Below are 19,036 nucleotides of genomic sequence, written 5' to 3'. Positions count from 1 at the left end.
TTACTTTTTGGAGACAATCAAATAATTAAACAGATATAATCATTACAGTGAACAAAAGAGAAAATTGTTCTTGACTATCTGTCTTCTTACTATCCCTACAGTGTCCCCCTCTATTCAAGAAAGAATGTAATAAATGCCTTCAGGTACCAATATTATGTTTCATAATAAGCTTCATTGCTACCCTCATATCTTCCCATATGGCAGCCAAATGACTGAATCCATATTTCTGGGTAGCCATTTTTTTTTTTTTTTAAAGGGTCATATTACGATGTTTTTAAATGTACATATAAAACACTTCCTTGTGTTCTACATTACATGTTATGGTGGTGCGTGCAGTGGTCAACATTTTGCATACATTCGGCTTAACAGACTATTTTAAGCCACTTTCTTACTCTGAAAATGAGAATTTTTAGAACTGTCTTATACACACCTTTCAGCTGAGTAAGACTTGCTCCACACCGACAGCCATTTTTGTAGTTTTAAGGAACTGCGTTCAGCCAGACGCCAAGTAATCTATTAATAGTTATACAGTGCAGGGCAGACTGAACATATTATTAAATGGTAGGGAATAAGCGGTAGTAAATGGATGGATGGATGGATGGTAAAACAATACATTAACAATGTATGCTAAACACTAACTCTGTAACCGAGAAAACCTTTGAAAATTTCCTATCACCAAAATTGTCAGTTATTATTATGGGATTGTTGAATGTGCTCAAGTACTTTTACACACAGACTGTTATTTTTAAAAATAAAGGGAATACACATTGTTAAAAAAAAACACTATTTTCTTGAGTATTTATTTTTTTAGGCTTTGCTGATTGCCATTAAAACAGTTTAAAGTTTTTGTTTTTTTAATTATTGGTTTATGTTGCGCTTAAAATTATTTGAATTAAGTGTGCATTGATTAAAATAATAAAACTAATATTATTTCTGGTGGGCGTTGTGGCATCCTACTCTGTATAGTAGTCCTTGAACACACCATATAAAAATCCTACGTCTCTTTTCCTCTGAGAATAGAACAATCACTGTAATAAGAGCACGGCTTTTCTGTTCAATGTGCACAATTGAAAAGCTTAGTTGTTCAGAGTTGTTTATAGTTTTAATTAGTTAAGATTGGGGTGGGTCGTTTCTTAATGTGGAAAGGTATTAAATGCTCTTGTTTTCTTGTTTGCGTTTAAAGGTGAACTGCACTTTTTGGGGATTTTTGCCTATTGTTCACAATTATTATGAAAGACAAAACGACACATGTAATTTTTTAAATGCATTCTAATTCGTAATTAAAAGTCCGCTTACAATGGAACCAATGGGAGGTACTCCATTCCGCCCATAGAACCCAAAAAATAACCATCCATAAACTGCCAACTATACCCTATTTACATTTTGCAATTTAAATATTAACCAAGTGTTAGGTTGTTTTATAAGCACCAACACCAACAAACGATTTACAGCGGGGCCATGATCACAAGCTTGTGTAACTATGTTGACATCGGCTGGTGCGCTGCTTTCTTGGAAGTTTATACGTTAGATCATAAATAATGCCTCTCACCTTGATAGTTGAAAGGTGAGGATGTAATCTTACAGCTTGGTACACTTAGAAAGACAATTTGTACCCTGAAATGGCGAGAAAGACATGAAAAGACACTTAGTTCCACCACCACTCCCACCTCTTTTTTCACGGGGATTGACTCATTATTCATCTAAACGGGACTATAACACCACTCTATCAGTCGCCATCATAATGACAGGCATTGTACAGTTAGTGATGTTTTATTATATTTGTCATCTTTTGTGGGTTCTTCCGAGGATGTCGTAGTCGTAATGGTTTGTACAGTCCTTTGAGACATTTGTGATTTAGGGCTATATAAATAAACATTGATTGATTGATTGATCTGTAGTGAGTAAAAATCAGTGATGTCGCAGGGAAAAAAGCGAATACGGTGACGCACCACTGTATTCTTAAAATAGGCAAAATATGTAAATAGGTTTATTATAAATGTGCCTGTTACTACATTATAAATATACTTAAAGCATGTATATTAATCCTTAATGGAGGTGTTTGGATGTTTTTATCAATCAGTCAATCAATAAATGTTTACTTATATAGCCCTAAATCACGATTGTCTCAAAGGGCTGCACAAGCCACAACGACATCCTCGGCTCAGATCCCACATCAGGGCAAGAAAAAACTCAACCAATGGGATGACAATGAGAAACCTTGGAGAGGACCGCAGATGTGTGCGACCGGTGCAATGAGCGTTCTAGGCAGAATAGAGCAAATCCCATGGGCTCCAGTGTAAGCGGACATTTGATCGCATTTATTTACTATTTAGAATGCATAAGAAAAAGAAAGATGTGTTCTTGTCTTACAAAGAAATTGTCATTGATAGGCAAAATTCCCAAAAAAGTGCAGATTGCCTTTAAGCTAGCTAGCTGGCGACAATCAGTCTCTAGGTTAATCAAAGTGCATCTATCCATCATGATTTTTCCATCATTTTAGTTTAAAACGGTATTACATATTGTCTAGGATTTTACCGCGGTTATCATTTTTACTGTTTATCGTTACATCCCTACTGTACTGTAAATACATGTGCCAGTGTCTTACTTAAAACTCACCGTGCCCTTATATCCACCGCTGCAATAAATTGTATGATCTTACTTATATATTGCCCTTTTACCGAGGCAGCACTTACATTGCCGGTCTTTGTGCATCATGATGGGCTGGTTCGCGTCTGATTAGGTACCTGGTCAGGAAACACAAAAGTTAAGCAGGCACCTTTTACTTCTTCACATATATAGCTGTCCGCTGTCAAACTCAGTCACTATTGTCTCAAATTCTAAAATGCTCATTTGGAACACTGCAAAATTGTTCAATATATATCCTCTACAAGAATTCAAATGTTATGCACTTATTGGACCCCCTAAAACACAAAAAAGGGTACCAACCGGCAAGAAAGTGTGTTTTGCATAATATGACTCCTTTAAATTTCTGTGCCAGCTCATTACTAAATTATTTGAGAAATAGCAGCAGATGCTATGTGATTTAAAGCAATTGGCTTTTCCAGTTTTTGCCACCCTGCCTTGATGCATTACATGTAACACTTCACCCTTTCATTTTAATTAACCATCCATCTTGTTTTTTTAATTGGTTTTTTTTCCATGCGGGGTTTCATTGCCGTTTGCTATGTACTGTGATGTTTTAACAATCAGAAGTCCACCTGTCTCTTTTTGCAAGGAGACAACAGCACTTCTGTTTTTTGCTGCTAAACGTCCGCTTCAAATAGAAATATCTCAAAGGACACTTCTTCAGTCAGACCCAATGATGAAATCATGACTCAGAGGGAAATTGAGGTGTTAAGTAACTGTCTTTGGTTCTGTCTCTTTCTTTTCTCTCTCTATCTTCTCTCTGTATCTTTGGTTCTGTCTCTTTCTCTCCTCTATCTTCTCTCTGTCCTTGCCTGACAAAGTCAAGTGCTTCAGTCTCATCCCAATGATTTTTAAGATTATGAGATCTGAGGGTCAAATATGTGTGAGATCAGTCTGTGCTGGGGGGATTTTGATGTCATCGGAGAAATTAGTGTTTGTCATGTGCTATTTGAAGCCTGTGCAGGCCTTAATGGCTATCAGATATTCTTCTGAGTTTGATTGGTTGCAAAGTACCAACAAAATGGTATGCAATATCTCCACAGATTCAACCCATCACAAGCACAGGTGTCCAGAGGCCCCTCTTTGCATGTAGAAATGTTTTGCTTAAGGAGGCAGAGTTATCTTTTTGTTGACCAGTGTTTTCATTACTGGTGTGCAGTGCAGAAAACACTGGTTGCCAGTTGTAATTTGAAGTGCAAGCTTTTCGGTTGACTATTACATATTCCTCTCCTTCAGAAACCACACAAAACCCCAGGTTAGGCCGAACGAGTTAACATCGTCCGTAACTCCTGTGTCCTTGGAAAGTCTGACAGGACTGCGCAGTCCACAGCCTCCTGTCCCTAGCTCCGCCATCTGTAACCCAGCCCAGCCGGCCTCTGACCTAAGCTCTATGTTTTCACATCTTTCTTCCTCCTCCTCATCTTTGGACCCTAATGATGACAGTAGCATGGCTGCACGTGGACGGTAACCATGGTTTTACTTCTATTGCTGTTTGATGAGTGGAGTCATGAATTCCAACTTTGACCTTTCATTCTTCTTGCATTTCAGAAGAGGCACCACTTACAGAGGAACACGGAGGCGGAGAGAAGATGACCGTATTATGGTACAGACCTTCATTTTTTTTGTACATTAATTTAAAATGTCAGAAATACCTGACCTTGCTGTTTGGCCACATATCCTTGTCATCCCTCAGAGGCCTGTACCGCTGGCTGAAGTAAAAGTGTCACCTCCCAAGTTTGACTTGGCTGCCACTAATTTTCCTCCTCTTCCTGGCTGTGTGATCAGTACTCAAGGAGAGCCAGTGCTCGAAAACAGAATGTCTGATGTTGTTCGCGGTTTGTACAGGGACAAGGTAGGGGGAAAAGTCATAGACAAAAACAAAAAATGTACGTCCGAGTGTTGCTACAAACATGCAACTTTTTTATTGTCTTAAGATGGAACCGGTAAATAAAGAAACCGCTGTAAGCCCAGCTCCAAGCCAACCTGTGGTCAGAGAAGATAGTTTGACAAGCTTAAGTCCCACCCGAACACCTGCAAAGCCTGTCACACAGCCACTCGCACCATCAGCTCCTAGGTAAGTAACTTGCATAATAACGGTTTGACAAGTTACATGGTCTGTAATTGCTGTGTGGGCGTTTAAAATCGCTCGTTTTGATAGTATGGAGAATCTGGAGAAGAGGGTTGAGCGACCGGAGCTAAGCATTCCAAAACTGACCCAAAGCACAGCACCCATTCAAGCGACAGTCAGCCCGTCCTCCACACAAGCCGTGCCGAGCGCCAGGCCTCAAGCACCTACTGTCTCCACACCAGTGAAGCCCAGCATGCCTACACCTGTTCCTGCCACTGTTCCGACCCTTTCACAGGTGAGAATTTGGCTCCCTCTGCTAGTAGAAGTTGTCTCAGCAACAGAAATTTATTTGCCCCTTGTTCTTTGGCTACACAGTCCCTTTGGTCCCTTATACACCAGCGTGGGGCAGAAGTTATGCCACTTTTTTTTTCTAATTTGACCTTTGAACATCTTGACCCCTAACTGCTAAACATTTTTTGACAATTGTGTAGTTCACATCTTATTTACACTACTTGGGCCTGGGCGATTAAAGTGGGTTTTATCGATAAATTCAAGTTTATTAGGCGACGCATTAAAAGTAATTACCGTATTTCCTTGAATTGCCGCCGAGGCGCTAATTAATTTAAAACCTCTTCTCACTCCTGCGCTTACCAAAGGCATGCGGGAAAAGTAAGCATGCGCTAATTATTTTAAAACCTCTTCTCACTCCGGCACTTACCAAAGGTATGCAGTAAAAATTTGAGTGTGATGTAAGCTTGGACCTTAAATCCTACTGAATAGCTCTTAATCTTCTTCCCTTTATGCGATTTTCAAATTACCGGTATTAAAATCAGCATCCTCCATTTTGGAAATGATGACAGGGGTAATACTAAGCCTGCGCTAATTATTTTGGGAAGCGAGTTTGCCTCGGCAGTAATTCAAGGCAGGCTCATACTACATTCCCTGCGGCAATTCAAGGAAATACGGTAAATGGATTTTGAGAAAATTAAGGCTTTAAATGGCATTAACTCTAAATTCAACCTCCAAAGGCATTACAAAATGTATTCAATTGTAGGACTACAACTATAGTAGTAAGTCAATCAATTGAACAATGAATGAATATGAACTTAATAACTTTACCGTCCTCGATACATTGGTACGTCTGTGTTTTTTCTTTGACTGCGGCTTTCAAACTGGATACAAGAGGTCTTGTAAGATCTGGTCCGAAAGTGTGAAAAGTGCTACCTTAATACGGCAAAATGAAACGGGTCCGTGGGCCCAAACTTTGCCATTGGTTGGTCACTGTAGGCGTGTAGTCTTTAACTGTGACACCATGTCATGTTAATAAGGAAACTGAGCTTGTTTCATACACAAATATTTTATTTCAGTCGTCTCCACTTCAACACACATAGTTAGTAGCAGCTTTCGTGGCGCAGGCACCACACATGACGACGCTTACCACAGAAGACACGGGTAAACTCTTCAGGCCAAGACTCCGCTGTCTACCAGCACCGCAGGGAGAAACAGCATTTCTTTCTGTTTGAGAACAGAAATGTACAGATTCTGGACAGGGAGGATGAAAGAGTGAGGGAAGCCATTTAAGTCAAGGTGAACAGAGGTGGTCTGCATAACCGCCTGTCTCCCACATACAACACTATCCTTTTAGCCATCCCTAAAGACTCTGCAATTTAGCCTCCAACAAATAACAGTAGTTATTTGTAGTTAAATAACAGTAGTTAACAGACCAGAATGCCATTTGTTTGCAACTGAATGGAATGCTTACGTGGGCAATTCAGACTATTTTGGACTGGTCTGTAAATTTTCTGTTTTTGCATTGCGCATTTTTATGGTACTTACGGTTCAGCCACTCTTTTAGTGTATTTAGTATACTTCTACAAAGAAGAAGGTTGTCATCATTGAGTTATCAGGTTGTAGTCGATCTACAGCAATCGTTCAGCCACACGATACGTCATTGCTAACGAGGGGAAATTGCACTTCGATTATTGTCGTTGGCTTTGACAGTAGGAGTGCTTGTTTGCATCAAATCGGTGTTTTTTCTCATTACGATAGGGCGAAACCATCTTGGCCCACGCACACCCTTCTCGTTTTGGAGTATAAGTATTTTTGGTTCTGGCACCAGCTGCGATCTGACCAACCTAAATTTATGAGCACAAACCGATGAAGCCTACTCAGATGAGTCTTTTAAGACAAACCAAGCAGTCCAGTTGCGATTGATTGAATGCCCTGAGAGTACAATGACCTGGATGAATGAGAACATTCATAGGTATTTTTGTATTGGTGTGCCTGTAAAAAGGGACACAAGCACACATACTGTACAGTAAATTTTTACAGCTTTGATTCATTTATGTATTTGTTTATTTATTTTATATACAACAAGCCTCAGACACATTTTTTCTCTCAATTTGGCCCCCCGAGTCAGAATAATTTCCCAGACAATGAATGCAAAAAGTAATTGTCTTTTTTCTTTTTTTTTTAAACATAAAATCATTTATCCATGTATCATTCATCAGTGTATCATTAACATTCTTAGTTATGTCATTTATTATTCCATGAAGCCTTTTAACAATGTTTGTATTTGTATCTTGATTAAAAAATGTATCTTCCAGTTGTGGTTGATATAAGGCATTTTTTTTTCGAGGATATATATTTTACAGCATTTTTTAAAGAGAACTTTGAACTCATTCCTATTTAGATGACTGTGGTTGGAAAAGAGGCACTACCATTGACTCCATTGTTAGATTAGTTTGCTAACGCGTATTTACGACTTAGAATGCATAAAAAACATGTTTTTGTCTTTAATAAAGATTGTGAATTAAAAAAATAAAATAAATTAAAAAAAATTCAGCACACCATGAATATTTTAAAACATACCGGGAAAATGCAAACGTGACTGACAAGCTAACTTTTCTAAACCTAGTTAAAGCTCTTTGATGGTAAACCCAAAAATGTGTTCTCAGGGTGTGCAAAAATGCTTCAATCTTTGCTCAATGGGCAACAGTGAGTTGGAATCACACATGCTATTAGCTAGTCACATGTTCACCATTACAGGCAGGCAGCTTTAACAATGTCAAATGTATGTTGGCGTTACCAACAAAGCGACATATGCTTTCACTGTCACATCTATCAGCTGCTGCTCCTGCAAAAAAAAAAAAAGATTACAAATAAAATCTCAGATTCTCATTGACTAGATAGTAACAGTTAATGTAAACTTTTTAACTATTCTTGATTATAATTTTCAGATGATTACAATTTTGTATGATACCAGTAGAAATTCTAAAAAATTAATCAATGTTCTCTTTTTGCTCTGTCATACTTTTTGCCCACAGGAGCTTCCACCCTCACCCTTATTTCATTCGGGAGATTCAAACACATAACACAACATGGCTGATGCTAACACAAACGAGAGCAAAACATTTGTTCCATAAAAGATTAGTCTTGTTAGTGGTTAGGTTTTGCGGCAATTGCCGTGGAACAAATCACTGAATTCTGCACAGTTTGTTTAGAAAAGGCAGCAGTACAACAAACTTATTATGGCATCTGAACCCAAAACATCCAGACGTAGGGGAATTGCAACTCTTTAAGGCAAATAATCACATAGAAACAAACACATTCTCATTAAAAAGTTGATTATTGTGGTGGAATCATTTACACAAGTTAACGTGTGCACTATGATAAGAAGCAGCACAGTGGAAAACGATCACTAAACGGTCGTTGTGCACATCGCTAAAGAAGTGATGACCAAACAGTGAAAAATCCTGCGTTTATCTACTTAAAGTATTTTACTCAAGACAGAACATTTAATGTTGTACTCTAAGGATCTCCAATGTTGGAGTTTATTTGCATGCAATGATATGCTACTTGTTTGTTTACAGTAGTATTCTATTCAAGACAGAAGATTTGCACTTTATCAATCGCCAATGACATGATGCATATTCGTTTACAGAAGCTTTTTTTTTTCTTCAAGACAGAAGTATTGCCTCCCATAAGGATTTCTATATTGAATAACTATTTGATTAGTACAAAAGCATCACAGTAAATATGCCAGAATTAGTTACAATTACTACATTTAATCAGTTTCATCTTTAGTTTTTTGAAAATTATTTTATACTAAGTCTGTTCTAAAATACAGAACCCTATAGAAATTTAAATTTTGGTCAGAGTAAGATGCACTGTCATTTAAAACTACTAGTTTTTGATCAAATAAAAGCAAAATTTGTTTTGAACTAAGTCATTCGTCTTGTTTTTTTTTTAAATTAGGGGATGGGGGCGACGGGGTAATCCCCCCCTAATGGTTTTATTTTTAGGCCATATTGCCCAAGCCTAACATGACTTTAAAGGCCTACTGAAATTAAATGTTCTTATTTAAACGGGAATAGCAGGTCCATTCTATGTGTCATCCTTGATCATTTCGCGATATTGCCATATTTTTGCTGAAAGGATTTAGTAGAGAACATCGACGATAAAGTTCGCAACTTTTGGTCGCTAATAGAAAAGCCCTGCCTTTACCGGAAGTATGTGCGCGTGACGTCACGAGTTGCAGGGCTCCACACATATTTACATTGTTTTTAATGGGAGCCACCAGCAGTAAGAGCAATTCGGACCGAGAAAGCGACAATTTCCCCATTAATTTGAGCGAGGATGAAAGATTCGTGAATTAGGATATTGATAGTAAAGGACTAGGAAAAAAAAAGAAAAAGCGGCGGCAGTGTGAGCGTTTCAGATGTAATTAGACGCATTTACTAGGATAATTCTGGAAGATCCCTTATTTGCTTATTGTTTTAATAGTGTTTTAGTGAGATTTTAAAGATTGTAAAGACATACCTCGAGGTCGGATGGCTGGGGTGAACACAAAGTGTCTCAGAGAGAAGCCAAGGAGCCAAGCTCACTGCTGCCTTTTAAATAGCTGCTGCAGGACGACGAATAATCCAATGAAATCTCCGGTAAGATATGTATCCCAATTTCCCCATCCAAAAACATGCTGGTTGACGTAGAGAAAACATGTTCGCTTGACCGCTCCGCTTCACAACAAACAAAGAAACACCAGCTGTGTCTCTGTGCTAAAGACGGCTGCATTCCACCGCTTTCCACCAACAGCATTGTTTTATTTATAGTCTCCATTATTAAATGAACAAATTGCAAAAGATTCAGCAACACAGATGTCCAAATTACTGTGTAATTATGCGGTTAAAGCAGACGACTTTTGGCCGCGAGTGGTGCAGCGCTAATATTTCCTGACAGTACTTGACGTCACCCGTCTTTGTCATCATTCCGTGACGTTTTCAACAAGAAACTCGCAGGAAATTTAAAATTGCACTTTAGTAAACTAAAAAGGTCGTATTGGCATGTGTTGCAATGTTAATATTTCATCATTGATATGTAAACTATCAGACTGCGTGGTCGGTAGTAGTGGGTTTCAGTAGGCCTTTAAAAATCAAAGTTTTTAGTCATCAGCTTACTTTTGACACTTTAACATGTAAAGGCCACCTAACTGAATTACACAACGCTTACACACATTTAAAAGTTAAGCGGCTGCACTTAGTTTGATACAAAGTACCATTGTTGAAGTCTTCAAGCATTCCCAGACTTGTTTTTATCATGTTCTGGAATGAGAAGTCTGAGAGATGCTTAGAATTGAGATGTTCAAGGCAATCTTTACAAGTTGGTAGAAACTTTTCTTGATGACAACCAATCACAAGTGATGCCACTTAATCACTGAGGTCATCTAAAAAGTTGCTCTAAACAAGGAGAGTTGACTAAATCAGTTTAAAAGTTTGCATTTTTTCATTCAGTTTTCTTTTTGTCCAGGAGCCACGTAAGCTCAGCTATGCTGAGGTGTGCCAACGGCCTCCCAAAGACCCCCCACCTGCAGTCCCCGCCTCGGCATCCCCCAGCAGCACGGCGTCAGGTCAGCCTTTGCGTGAATTGCGTGTGAACAAGGCTGAGGAGCCAGGCTCCAGCAGCGCTCCTGGAGACAAGCAGGAGAGAGGCCATGTCAGGGAGGGTGGACGGGAGTTCAAAGACAGCCGGCCCATGCGTGACCGTGACTTTAAAGCCCACTACCGCAGCAATGGCCCCAGAGGCACTGGCGGCCTCAAGTTCCGCGACCAGAAGCGGCCGCCTCTAGCACGACGCCACTCTCCGCAGGGAGGTTACAGGCACACTGGCAAAGAGCAGAATATTCCACCAGTGTCGCCAAAGTAAGGACGACAAACAAACTTTATGAAATATAAAAAAAGATGTATGAAAATATACATGGATATATATGTATAATTATATTAAAATGAATACGATAAAAGCAACAACATTATGGTAGCTACCTTCCCCCAGGAACTTGTCCACAGAAAAGCTTTTAAAATGGCAACAAGAGCGGGACAGCCAGGACTGATGGGCAAAATGGCGCCTGATGAACTTAAATGAGTGATTTAAAAAGGAAATATGAAACGTACTTGGCCTTTAGCTTTATGCTGAAAAGAATTTAAGTAATTTTTACTGGAGGTCATCTCATTTATGCCTGGCTTGGGAGAGGTAGGATGCTGATCTACCAGTTTTGATTTCAAGACTAGACGTCAGGTCTGTAAGAACATTATGCACTAAAGGAAAACATGCATATGTCATGTACATATACAAAGATATCACTAACACACAATGAGATGTCTTTTTTTTTTTTGTGTGTGTGTGCTTAGGTTTGCAAGTATGACTGAAGGGTTGACTGTTTATGCATTGATTAAGTGCTGCATTGTGCTGTTGCACTGATTTAATGAAAGGGTGTCAGAGATGGAGAGACTCAGTCCTGTTGTTGGACACCGTGCTCTTCTAATGTATATTAATGACATGTTCTACGGCCGGGTTTAAAATTACGATGGTCAGACACCAGAAAGTGACGATTAATGAGTTTATGCGCCTTTTTGTTTTCAAGATAAAATCCACCCTTGGCTGCGCACTGTCCTGTTGGGCAGTGTGGCTCTGCAAGCCTGGTCCAGAGTCTTCACGATCATTCTGATATCGCCCTGGATGGGTGCAAAACATTGATAATCAGTCAGAATCTCTGTTTACATGTTTGTTTAGTGTAGCGATAGGCCGAGGTGGTTAAATGTCACTTGATTTCCCTGGTGAGTCACATGATATCCAGGTAATGCTTCTATCTGTGAACTGCGGCACCGCATATAAAGACTGGACAGTGGTTTTAGCTAAGAATAATGGCTACACTACATTTGGAAGTCGTGGATGTAAAATAATTGCCATTGTTTTCTTGTGCTATGCGCCAGCTGCCTGCTACAACAGTGCGAGGATGCAGTCGGCTAAATAATGTAGTCTGTGGAGATGGTTTGACCCAGCAAAAACTGGATTTTGAAGAGACTGTAGAGATATAGTCGGCTGTGCTGTTTAGTCTTAGCCTTTAATAGTGTGGGAGATTTCAGTTGCTATAGTATGGAAATCACAGTTGGAGGCTTCTGACCGCTTGTTTGTGCTTTTTAGGGTGGGTTTGCTTTTTTTTTTTCCTTTCTAAAATTTGGACAAAAACTAGTTAACTTTAGAATGTTGAGGTTTGACTCACATGTATGTATTGCTTTTTAAATATTTATTTTAAATGTTTTGGATGCACAGGGCTTTTCTCCCAATCTCAGAAGGCCGGTTTCCCCCACAGCTGTGCGAAATTGCATTGGCAAAAATCAAATCATGCCTGTCATTTGTAACTGTTGAAAATGCTGGCAGAGAGAGAATACTTGATGCGTCGACTTTGAGGGCGAGAAATACAGTAATGTAACCGATCACTGGAGCTATTATTTGGTTTTGATGAATGAGTTTTGAGCAGCCAGTGATTTTGTCTAAATATATAAATGCACTAACATCAAGGTGAATTTGCTTATAATGTGAAATCATTTTAGAAGCATATGGTTGACAGGCTTGCATATACCCACCGACAAAAGAACCCTTTACCCCTGTCCTTTTTATGTTTGGGTTATTTTTGTTCATTTTGATTGGGATTGTAAAAGGAAATATAGTTGAGTGTCTGAGACACAATCCTAGAACTGCAAGAATTGTCACCAAAAAATAAATTATTTTGATTTGAACTTTCCTGTGTCACATTTATTTCAGCTCCTTTCACACTTCACTTAAGTCAGTCTCTGAAGCAGTGGTGTCTATCGTACGGCCTGAGAGCCGGATCAGGCCTGCGGACAGGTTTTATCCGGCCAGCGGGATGAGTTTACTAAGTATAAACATTTACCTGAAATGTTCGAATTAAATAAACTCCTATTCTAAATGTGTCCACTAGATGCCGCAATAGCAATTATTTGTATCTGTAGATGATGCTACATATCCATCCATCCTTTTTCTACCGCTTGTCCTTTTTGGGGTCGCGGGGGGTGCTGGAACCTATCTCAGCTGCATTCGGGCGGAAGGCGCGGTACACCCTGGACAAGTCGCAACCTCATCGCAGGGCTGTACAAAATAAAACATGATTTTAGTACATCAGTCAAGGAAGATTAGCAAAACTATATAAATAACATCCTGTAATTTGATTTTGATATGTTTTTATCTTGATGGATTGAAATTTGACACCAATGAGTTTTTTAACATAACATAATTTATTCCAAAAATATATATAAAAACAGACAATATTAACTGCAACATGTACACAGTAAATTCTATAGTGTAAAATCAATATTTAGAGTTAAATTTAACACTACTCAAACGTCTATTTGGTCCTAACCTGAGCTGGTGTTAAATTTACTCTTTCCATAGTGTTAAATTTATAGAGTTAAATGAACACTAGAGTCAAAATTGTAACACTATGGAGTGTTGTTCAACTTAATACTCTTGAGTAGTGATGATAAATTACTCTTCTGTGGTGATGATTGTACACCAAGTTAAATGTATTTGCTCATTAACACTGCTTTGGTGTTGAATCAAAACTCTGATAAGGTTTGATAATACACTATGATGTTTATTCACTCCCTTGCAGTGAAGAAAAAAATATTTGGTAAACAGTAAAAATGTGCTAAACATTGCAGTTTTTATAAAACCTCACACTATTTCTGAAAAAAAAAATGGTGCTCATTCTACTTGATTTACTCTTGTGCAGTGTCAAATTAAGTCTCACCAACTTTGTCTTGTAAATAGCAAGTGAGTGCAAAACAGTAATACAATATCATACGTTTAACCTTTATTTGTCAGGCAGGACAATCAACTTTAGGGACAGAATACATAAAGGGTGACCTTAGGTGCATGAAATGACAATATGGGACAACATACAATGTGGAACATGATGTTCCATACGCCATTTGAACATCAAATGGTTTGGAGTAAGGCATGAATGTGTACATGTTGTGGAGCATGGTGTGGTATGATGTCGCAAACACAAAGTGTGCTTTAAACAGTTCATCAAATGCACCAAGAGAGGAGTGTGACCTGCAAGGTACAGCATTCTTGTCGAGAATTATGAAGAACTCGTGGATTGTATTCTTCCTCACTCCAACAGCCAGGAGATAGGGTTGAGTGGTGGTAATAATGGTGTCAAGATGTTCTAGGATGCTTTATACAGTCTATGGAGAGAAGAATAAAAAAATCAACATGGTTGTGGTTATATAATAGAAATGATTACATAAATTATTGTAAACTAAATATCCTTCATTAGAGAACAATACAAACCTTTTTGAAGACCACAAGATGCTTCTCAGCCCGGGATGCAGAAACTTCTCCTGGCCTCTTCCGACCTAGAGTAGTCGGTGCGATCAAGTGTAAGAGCAGCAAAATCGATGAGAGGTCGCTGTCCCAACCTGAAACAGAAAAAGTTTGATAGCCTACTTCAAATGTGGACCAACAATTTAATTTAATACACTGCAAGGTCAGTGGCATTTTCATAATATATATATATATATATATATATATATATATATATATATATATATATATATATATATATATATAAATAAAGTATGGCACTTTGAAAACACCTGAAGAAGCTCTTTTTCCCCCCAAAATATTCTTGGTGAGGCCAAAAACTTTGGATTTTTGTTCTAATCATGGTTGTAAATCCGCATTTTGAACATGCTCTCATTTAAATGAATGTATCCTTACAAACATCTTACCAAAGTCAACATTCACTTCAGCCCCATCCTCAGGAGGGTCAGCTGCCATCAGGAGTTCCTCAAGCTCAAAGATGGAGGGAAGCTTTCTGCATTGTTGGAAGATCTTCTTTTTGAATGTGGTTGACCACTTCTCCAGAAACTTGCACGCTTAATCCTCTCCAAACATTAGAACAAAATCCTGTTCAACCTGTAGTGGGAAGTTAGTTACCAATTTTAAAATTACACAGAAAACGACAGTTAAAATGTGCAATAGTTGTACAACATTAATACAGAAAATGTTGATGAGATAATTACCAAGCCATTGATGTCTTTAAAACGAGGAAAATAAGATAGAATGTTGCTTGACTGCTGTTGGTCCAGGACCATGTTATGCCGATGGGCAAATGTCAGCTTCATCTTTTTGATGACCGTGTCCACGTCAGCCGAATGTTTCATCAGTGACATCGCTTCCAAGACAGGACAATCTCTGGATGGAATTGGGTAACTCGTCCAACAGTTGGTCCTCCCGATTGTCTTCATCAGATGGTCCTTCCACCAAAGCTAAACAATATAGGGACATACGACTCATGACAATCACATACAGTTCAAAACACTTTGTCAGCTGAATGTGACCCAACTTTTATGAAAAAATGTTTGGCTATTGGCTGAAAAGCATTGCAACAAATGCAACAAAACCAATAAGTGCTCATATGACTATTCTATTCAATACATTTTTCAAGAATTATATAGGATTACCTCCAAATGATGATCGACTTTCTTTAGCACTGCATCTCTGAATAGTTTTAATTCTCCATAAAAATGTTCCTTTAGGAGAATTGCAAAAATAGGCACTATTAGTCACAACATACTTTGGGAAAACTCAAAATAAAGACAATGACAAAAATTACGAGTGTGTAACCCACAAAGCCATTTTTGGAAAATGGGTCTCTGAGGTTGGGGAACAAGTTCACAATTCCTTGTGCATACATTTCCTTCACCTGTCTTGATGGAGATGTACTTTAAAAAAAAAAATCATATTCACGTTTATTCGTCATACACACGTTTTATAAGATGAAGTGAAATGTTTATTATTTACTTTAGATTACTCTGAAACCTAAATAAGAACACATCTGCCAATCAAAACCGATAAACAGCTTACCAATTATTCTTTGTCATCTCAGCTGCCAGTATATTCACCAATTTTCTTCTGCTCTGTTCTGTCAAGGACTTAGTTCGGTTGTATTCATTTATTATATATTTCTCCACCCGATTTCTTGCTAAGAATGGATTTTACCAGCTGAAATAAAAATATCAAACCAAAATATAAAACAGTTTAAGAAATCTATATTTAGTACAATACAATGTTAAAATCTGGACAGAACATAAACATAGCCCTCATACGATGCAATTTACGATCATTGTTTGAACTATTTGAATCCTTTTTCAATAGAAAGCATTAGTGCCTGTATGAAATCTTACTTGCATAGCTTCAGAGTCCAGCCTCTGACGCTTTCTGGTAGGAGTGTCTTCAAGGATGATTTTGTCTGAGTCCGATGAACAAACGGATGATTGTGACTTTTGAGAGGTCACCATGGAGTCAGATTCTAACCACCATTGCAAAAAGGAGAAATAAAACATGTTGGACACAATTTGCTCATAAAACCACACCTAATCTAATGGAGGATATTGGTTTACTTTAAAAACAAAAGTTACATAGCTTGATTATAAATAAAGATTTACCTCTTCTCAATATTGGAATAAAAATTTTAATATAGCTTACAAATTTAAAGCGGTAACAAACCTGTTTTGTATTTGATGGTTAGCACCCCTGTGGCTGGCTCCTTCACAATTTCCTAAAAAAACATAATCTATCTCAGTCCCTGAACTGTCAACAACTTTGACACCTTCATTTACAGCTGGGACACCGAATTTGGCAAATGCTAGGAAACAGAAAAAAAGCAGAAATTGACAGGTCATTTGATATATTTTTTAAATGAGTTTCAAATCAGTTATTTTGAAGCGAAACATACAGCCAAAGTTGAAAGGCCCAGTCAAAACAAATACTGTATACACAAATATAAGAAAAATGATAATTAGAAAAACCTAATGACTTGGTTGCTCATATATATAATTTCAAATAGGGCTACCAAAAAAAAGGGCCAACAAATGTGAAATTGCACACTCAATTCAAAAAACACATACAATTAAACATGATTTATGATACCTGTAATCTTATCTGCATATCTTCACGCTGGTAAGCTAACAGGTCATTGTTTAGTAACCTCGCCATTAACAATGTAGAAGCAAAAATATTTACACACACACCTCATGATTTTGTGCTCTGGCCACCCACGCTCAATACTGCCTAGACCAGGGTTACTCACTATTTTTTTCGCCACATCTCCAGAGCATAACTATATACAATTTACATATTAAATATTCTATTTCATATAATGTTTGAAATTTTCCCACATCTCTCACAAAAACGAAGTCTGAGGTGGCTAACATTTTAGATAGCATTCACTGGGTGACATTAGCCCTCTTAGAATACCATATTTTTTAGATACAAAACCGTACACAAATAGCTTCATTACATATTGAGCAACAATATAAAGTAAATTCTGACATGATGCTACAAATGACAAATAATTGATTTAGTAAGAGAGGAGAAGCAACTTACCACAGTCCTTAGACATTCAGAAAATGGCTTCCAGAACATTCTTCAGGTTGTGGAAACGAGGAGGGGCTGGAGGGCGTGGCTAATCAGCGTACATTTAACACTGTCTCGTTCAACGATGGAAATCAACACCAACACTGGGGGGCGTTTTACTCCAGCTGTTGTTGTAATAACGCTGATAGATATAATGCAGGTTAACACTGCATATTTAACACTGGGGATTTTACTGTGTAAGTGTAAAAAATATATATGTATGATTTGTACATTTTCAGAATGTGCTTGTTCTATTTTCAAACAAAAAACAATCTGAAGTTGTCTTTATTTTTAAGTCATTGTGCTGTGATTTTACGAGTCCAGCCAGAGTAGATTTTTCTCCATAAGGCCCCTGATCAAAAATGAGTCTGGCAGTGGCACTCCTCTAAAGCTTATTCAGAGCACTACATTGTATTAAGAAAAATGTATTCCTGATAATGTGATGACTGTATAGGGCGTTCAATAGTCCTAAAGTGGACTGCTTGGTTTGTTATTGAAGACATTTCGCCGCTCATCCGAGAAGCCTTCATCTGTTCGTGCTCATGGACTTGGATTGGTCAAATCTAGTCCGAACGATTGAATGCCCTGAGATGACAACGACCTGGATGAATGAGAACCTTCATAGGTATGAAGACTGTATACAGCAGGGGTCTCCAAAGTTTTTGACTAGGGGGGCCGCATTGGGTTATATATACAATCCATCCATTTCTACCGCTTTTACTTTAGGGCCAACTCAGATAGACAACATTCACACAATAGGGCCAATTTAGTGTTGCCTATCAACCTATCCCCAGGTGCATGTCTTTGGAGGTGGGAGGAAGGTGGAGTACCCGGAGGGAACCCACGGAGTCCCGGGGAGAACATGCAAACTCCACACAGAAAGATCGCGAGTGCAGGATTGAACCCAGTACCTTCGTATTCTGAGGCAGATGCACTAACCCCTCCTCCACCATGCTGCCCTATATATATATATATATATTTATATATATAAACTGTATAATATATATATATACATATATATATATACACACACCGTATATTACCAAATAGTAGTCCGGGCGTTTATTTCACAAAATCATTTTTGGAGACGTTTAAAAGAAGCAGGCGGTTATTTGCACAAGGCTTTTACTTATTTTTGCACCAGCCTGCACCAGGCCATTATTTGGTTACAATGGTTACTGTCCAGTTTTTTTTTTTTCGTATAAAAAACTTTAAATGTAAAAGCTATTGTAAACATACAAACAAAAAAACAAGACTATCAAAAGACAAGAGATCAACAAGGCCCCAACATGGCAGTAGTGCAACAATTGTCAAATAGAATACCAATACTGAAAATAAATAAAAGTTTTTAAATAAAGCAGCCTACTGGGTAAAATAAAATTATGGTACCAAGTACTCAAGTATAAAACCCACCATCAAAGCAGAACAATAATAGTGTCACTTAAATAAAATAAAGGCTACAGTATTTCCAAGTTTTAAATAAAGCAGCAGATAGGAAAAATACAATTATGGTACCAAGTACTCTATAAAACCATCAAAACA

The 19,036-nt window shown here is 38.1% G+C and overlaps 1 protein-coding gene and 1 long non-coding RNA gene across 7 annotated transcripts in view; one reads left to right on the top strand and one right to left on the bottom strand.

The window, feature by feature from the left end:
* larp4aa (La ribonucleoprotein 4Aa) overlaps positions 1-12,786 on the top strand; it is a 36,148-nt gene extending 23,362 nt beyond the window's left edge. The window contains exons 11-17 of one of the 2 annotated variants that reach the window (XM_061903491.1): positions 102-143; positions 3,883-4,110; positions 4,195-4,249; positions 4,340-4,498; positions 4,581-4,720; positions 4,805-5,009; positions 10,520-12,786. In XM_061903491.1, coding sequence (XP_061759475.1) covers positions 102-143; positions 3,883-4,110; positions 4,195-4,249; positions 4,340-4,498; positions 4,581-4,720; positions 4,805-5,009; positions 10,520-10,915 — 1,225 coding nt within the window. In that variant the 3' untranslated portion in view covers positions 10,916-12,786. The remainder of the gene's footprint in view (positions 1-101; positions 144-3,882; positions 4,111-4,194; positions 4,250-4,339; positions 4,499-4,580; positions 4,721-4,804; positions 5,010-10,519) is intronic. The other variant, XM_061903492.1, reaches the window with a different exon arrangement.
* Positions 12,787-13,858: 1,072 nt separating this feature from the next.
* Positions 13,859-17,611, bottom strand: LOC133554568 (uncharacterized). 5 transcript variants are annotated; one of them, XR_009807147.1, is made up of 10 exons: positions 17,465-17,611; positions 16,586-16,724; positions 16,264-16,388; positions 15,944-16,081; positions 15,708-15,801; positions 15,541-15,609; positions 15,100-15,345; positions 14,806-14,992; positions 14,366-14,493; positions 13,859-14,259 (listed from the first exon to the last, which is right to left on the bottom strand). It is a non-coding gene; the product is annotated as an uncharacterized LOC133554568 (long non-coding RNA). The 5 variants fall into 5 exon arrangements; XR_009807146.1 differs by having other exon boundaries at positions 15,708-16,081; XR_009807145.1 differs by having other exon boundaries at positions 15,541-15,801.
* Between the last annotated feature and the right edge of the window lie 1,425 nt (positions 17,612-19,036).

This window comes from Nerophis ophidion, linkage group LG06 (assembly GCF_033978795.1).
Source record: "Nerophis ophidion isolate RoL-2023_Sa linkage group LG06, RoL_Noph_v1.0, whole genome shotgun sequence".
Lineage (NCBI taxonomy): Eukaryota > Metazoa > Chordata > Actinopteri > Syngnathiformes > Syngnathidae > Nerophis > Nerophis ophidion.
Note: the sequence above shows the minus strand (reverse complement) of the source record. Positions and strands in the feature narration are given on the sequence as shown.